The following is a 6,122-nucleotide window of genomic DNA, read 5'->3' on the forward strand; positions in this document are numbered from 1 at the left end:
TCTTTAATCCCGTGATCAAAGCAAACTCGAACATCGAAAAACTGGCAACTTTACCCCTGACTGCGAAGTGAAAGGTATCATCGTCGACTGGACTCACCAATCGACATAGAAGTGCATCAATAATCTGACCCGAGTACTGCAGATCTCTCCACGGGTACAAGGGCCACAGGAAAGACTGGTGCAACATATTAGCATGCTGATCATCGAGCAGCTCTAACACAGTAGTGAAACTGTCAAAGCTACTATTTCACGTAACTTTGTTTGGCATCTGTCTCAACTCTATGTCAAGGTGATAATCCATCTTGTAAAAATCCAAAATGTTATAACATTGTGCAAGTGATAATAGAATAAAGCATAATAACAAAAAATTTAGCGAACGAAATTATAATTACAATATGCAAGACGCAGATTCATAATAATTAAAATCATCAATAATGTAAATTTTTGTATCCTATTATCGATAATGTCAATTTTTTCAACAATTATTTCAAATTGAAGTTCAAAAAAATATATCCAAAAGAATATTATCCAAAACTATTAATAAAATTAAAAGTAAAAAATTTATTTAAATTCGACGACTAAATAAATTATTATTTATCAAAAACTAATAATAAAAATATATATTAAATTTCAAATTAAATTTTCAACAATTATTTCAAATTATAATTAAAAAATTAATTAAATTTAATGAATGAAAAGAATATCATCCAAAACTATTAATAAAATTAAAAGTAAAAAATTTATTTAAATTCAACAACTAAATAAATTATTATTTATCAAAAACTAATAATAAAAATAAATATTATATTTCAAATTAAATTTCCAACAGTTATTTCAAATTGCAATTAAAAGAATTAATTAAATTTGATGAACGAAAAGAATATCATCCAAAAGTATTAATAAAATTAAAAGTAAAAAATTATTAAATTCGACGACTAAATAAATTATTATTTATCAAAAACTAATAATAAAAATAAATAGTATATCTCAAATTAAATTTTCAACAATTATTTCAAATTGCAATTAAAATAATTAATTAAATTTGATGAACAAAAAGAATATCATCCAAAACTATTAATAAAATTAAAAGTAAAAAAATTACTTAAATTCGACGGCTAAATAAATTATTATTTATCAAAAAATAATAATAAAAATAATATTAAATTCCAAATTATATTTTCAACAATTATTTCAAATTACAATTAAAAAATTAATTCAATCTGATGAACGAAAAGAATATCATCCAAAACTATTAATAAAATTAAAAGTAAAAAATTTATTTAAATTCAACAACTAAATAAATTATTATTTATCAAAAACTAATAATAAAAATAAATATTAAATTTCAAATTAAATTTTCACAATGGCCTATTGAGTGTTAAAAGACAAAAATATCCTTAAGTGTATTATACAATTACAAAAGAAGGTTTTGTTTAAAAGACATTACTACCCTTTAGTTAACAAATAAAAACCAAACACTTCCCACTTAAAATATCAAAATCAGCAAACTTTTCATATCTGTTTACTCCCGCACAGATAAAAACACTTTCATTTTTCATCTGCTTCAACCTCAAGATCTAAAAAATTCATCGAATGCAGTAACTGAAATTTTTTTATATCAATCTCATCTGACCAGTAAGTTTATAATACGGACATTTAATTTTTTTCGTTAAATAATTTTACGTTTGAATAGATAAAATTTATTTCGACATATAAAGTTAATGTAGATAGTTTTTTTAATCGATCTGTGAAAAATTTTGAGCATTTGGCGAGAAAAAATTCATCTGCAATAATACTGAAAAATTAATCTGCAAAATTTTGGTGTGTTTATTCTGTCGGACAGCCGAATTTGAACTACCGGCTGTCTAGTTAACTGTTGAAAAAAGTCGGCTGGAACAGCATGCTGTTTTTGTTTTTTTAATTTTTTTATTTCCTTTGATATTTTTCTGGCAATTAAAAATTCTTTTTTGTCATGCAAATATGGTTGTAGCCCCAATTTGTTACTTTGGTGATTTCGAATTGGACGAAAGAGATCGATGGGTATGGAAATGGAAAAGTGATAAACGTGGTGGTATCCTAATTTTCATAACAGAACAACAACATATGCAAAACTCTATAACGTTCTACAGAACAAGCTAAATGTCGATCTCTCTCAGTATGACATGGAATTGAAATTTAAATTCAGCGATCAGGAGGTTTTGAGTCCACCTATGAGGATTTCTTTTGATGCCGAAGTGAATTATTTGTTTAAAATGAACAACAGGCACTCGACTCCTATTTGCGTGACTTTAGTAAGGAATGATGTCGTCGAAGGTGAACAAGTAGACTCAGATGGAGGGGATTACAATGTCAATGATTTTTGGAATACCGTCCAGATAGCTCGTGAAGATGATGTGGTTATTCCAAAGACAGTTACTCACCGAATTCCGTGCATAGTTCACGACAATGAGTGTGAAAATGTAAATACTTTTACAGACGAGGATTTGATCGCTTTATCCCGACAGAGACATGAGTGGAGTGGGACCTCAGGGGCTGGATCGAGTGGACCATCCTTTAACTCTTCGCGTGTGGTTCCCGATAGTGAGGATTTGTATGTCAAGCAACATTTGAAATGAAAAAGGTTTGCAGGAAGCTGTGCACCTAATTGGGCTGAAATACAATTTTGAGTTCAAAGAGAAAAAATCAAACAAGTCGTTGTTTAATCACCTGCGTAGATGAAAGTTGCTGTTTGCATTTGTGAGCGACGAAAATGAATACGAATGAGTGCTTTGTAGTTCGCAAGTACACACGGGAACATACTTGTGAAGTGGGATTACATCGAAATGATCGTAAGGCGAGCCCGAGCTTGATTTATTGGTCGATAGATAATGCACAAGTATCAGAATCCACGTACGATCTACAAACCATCGGACATCATTAACGACATCCGTCGAGAGTACTAGGATTGGGCAAATCTCCCGAACCGAACCGACCGATCCGAACCCGACGATTCTTGTCAAATTAAATACCCGAACGGATATCTGAATTGAGAACCGACGGGTACAATTCGGTTCTCGGTTCTAGACCAAAAACCGAAAAATCGAATAAGAATCGAATATTTCTAATTTTTTATTTTTTTTAAATTGAGTAAATCAAATTATTTTAATTTTAATTTTAATTTTTTCTAAACAAATTAACAAATAAATGATTTCTAAATCCAAATTTTTGCCCCAATAATTTGTTTCATTTCTAATTTTTTAATTTTTAGCCCAATTACCCATTTTATTGTTTCATTTCTTAGCCAAACAAGATAAAATCCACTAAATAACCCTAAACACCTACAATAAACTGCATAACGTTGTCTCGACTCTCGCACTCACTCTCGCAGCCTCGCTAATATTCCAAAACTTATACAATCGTCGGCCGACACTCTGACCTCCGATCGAAGCCGTGACTTTCGCCGACCGAAGTTTTGATCGTAGCGATCATTTGAACAAGGTAGTTTAATAGTCTCTGACATTCCAAAATCATTGAATGTATCATTAGTCGTATTTATATAACGTTTTAAATGTTAAAAAATTTAATTATAGTACAGAACCGAACGGAACCGAACCGAACCGAATGGAACCGAACCCAAACGGTTCCATAATTATATTTGGACCCGACGGTTCCATTTACTAGATACCCGAAAAGTTTGGTTCGGTTCGGTTCTAAAGAGAACCAAACCAAACCGACCCGCACCCACCCCTAGAGAGTACGGATACTGTCTTAAGTTACCAGAAAACCTTAAAGTCTAAGAAATGTGCATTTGAGAATTTAATGGGCTATGCAGAGGAAAATTATGCTAAACTGGCCAGGTATTGCTATAACATGGAGAAAATTAATCGTGGCTCGAATTTTTTTATTGAGACAGAGGGTGAGAATTGCTTCAAATTCTTCTTCATGGCTCTTGGACAATACATTTGGGGATTTCGAAATGCAATGCGACTCTAATTCTAGTTGATGGTACAACACTAAAATCTAAATATCAAGGCAAGTTGATTATTATTACATGTCAAGATGCCAACATCCAAATTTACCCTCTTAGGTTTGGCATAGTCGATAGTGAGAATAACCTGTCGATGCGACAGTTCTTCACAAAGTTAAGGGAAGTAATCGGGGAAGTCGAGGACCTTACATTTGTAACCGATCGAGGACGGCCTTTAATAAATGGTATCACTGAAGTTTTTTCAGATGCACATCATGGGTATTGCATGCACCAAATTCAAGGCAATCTGAAGACTAGGTATCGGGGCAAAGGTGCCGTTTCATTGTTCAGGAGAGCGGTCGAAGCCTACAATGTTGAAGAGTGTAATAAGTTCATGGTTGAAATAGGAAGTAAACATTTGATGCATAGGATTATCTAACGAAAATGGTAATTGAACATTGGGCATGCTCGTTTTTTTCAGGACGTCGATACAACATGATGACGTCAAACAACGAGAAGTCTATCAATGCATTATTCAAGAAGGGTCGAGAATTACCCATACTTGCACTGATTGAGAATATCCGTACCATACTACAGCAGTGATTTCACGATCGACGTGCGGAATCACAGAATTGCACGAGCGTGCTAGCCCCAGCGCAAGATGAAAGGCTATTCAAAGCTACAGAACTTGCGAGACAGTTGAATGTCAAACCACTAAACGAGTTGCGCTTCTCGGTGGAATGTGCATGTAATACGGCATATATGGTGGACTTGACTGATAACATAAGCACTTGTACAAAATTTCAGTTAGAGACTTTTTCATGTGAGCATGCAGTCGCGGTTGCTATGTATCGAGAATTTGCAACTAGAACATTGTGCTCTCATTACTTCACGACTGATTATTGGAGAGATGCGTACGCTGAGACAATATTTTCTCTGTGGAACGAAGTTGAGTGGGAAGTCCCCGACTATATTCTTCCACTCAATACATTGTTGCCACCTCTCATTGAACCGCGTGGTCCTAAATGTCCAAGTACGTCTAGAATACCATCTACCAGAGAATTTCCTCGATCGCGTAGGTGCAGCCAGTGCAAATCAGTAGGGCATACTCTCCAATATTGTACAAGTCATGTTCCTCTAAATGATAGTTAGATCATTTGGTAATGTTGTCCATCTGAAATAAACAGTGTTTGCATTTATTCTACGATATTTCAAAGGATGTCGTAATTAATTATCATTTAATAATCAATTACAATGTTTACGAACATTTTGTAAGTACAAAAAACCAATATTTACAGTGTTTACCATTATTTCGTAATTACAAAAAATTACAACTAATAATTACAATAAATCTATGGATCACCATTAAAGTAGAATAAGTCGCAGGCTAACTTATTTTGCCAATTCTGTATCCAGGATTGGTTGATTCTATCAACATTATGTGCTATACTCAAAAATTCGATTTACTTTATTGCAAAAATGGCACAATCGCCCCTGCAAATAAACAATAATGAGTTTGATCAGTACCGTACAACAAAAAAATTAAGTATTAAATTTTAAAAATTTTAGAACCACTCACGATATTGTCTGCCTTGCCATCGTCGTGTCTGGCACGACGATTAATCTGTTCTTCACAGTCAATCCCGCTTGTCTAGCCATCATAGGGACAAAAAAGCATTGGACTCCAAATTTTGCTCGAGCTGACGTTGTGTCAGACATGAATGATTGGGGTCGTACACATATATAGTAGACTCAGCGAACACAACCTCCAAGACTATGCAGTGATGATTCACGATCACTGATATGTACATATGTGTACAACCCTCCCATGACTTCCCCCAGACATGTGGCCACATCCCTATGGTCCATTCGAGTATGTAGTCGGGCACCGCGTACTCCTTGTCGACATGTTGGAGCGACTGGTACTCAATGTCAACGTTTCTTCCGAGCTCCAAATTCAGTATGACTTGATTAAGACTGTCAAATGACCCCGAATATCTTTGAACCCAATCACGCGACAAGTTCATGACCAGGTCGATGTGCTGCATTAAGAAATAGCAATACAAAAGGGAGTTATTTCATTGCATAAACAAACAATGATGTACAAGTCATAAAAAATAACAATATGACTACTTCACTTACATCGTCGGCAAGCCAAGCTCCTGAAGTAATGATG

At 33.9% G+C, this 6,122-nt stretch overlaps 1 protein-coding gene across 1 annotated transcript; it reads left to right on the plus strand.

Moving 5' to 3' along the window:
• The first annotated feature begins 4,708 nt into the window (after positions 1-4,708).
• LOC111385381 lies at positions 4,709-5,098 on the plus strand. Its single transcript, XM_023009765.1, has one exon. The coding sequence runs from the start codon at positions 4,709-4,711 to the stop codon at positions 5,096-5,098; it is 390 nt and encodes a 129-aa protein (XP_022865533.1).
• The last annotated feature ends 1,024 nt before the right edge of the window (positions 5,099-6,122 follow it).

This window comes from Olea europaea, unplaced genomic scaffold, assembly GCF_002742605.1.
Source record: "Olea europaea var. sylvestris unplaced genomic scaffold, O_europaea_v1 scaffold3143, whole genome shotgun sequence".
Classification (NCBI taxonomy): domain Eukaryota; kingdom Viridiplantae; phylum Streptophyta; class Magnoliopsida; order Lamiales; family Oleaceae; genus Olea; species Olea europaea.

What these genes read in the sequence shown, in the direction of transcription:
- LOC111385381 (XM_023009765.1), top strand. Translation starts at nt 4,709, where the DNA reads ATGGTGGACTTGACTGATAACATAAGCACTTGTACAAAATTTCAGTTA.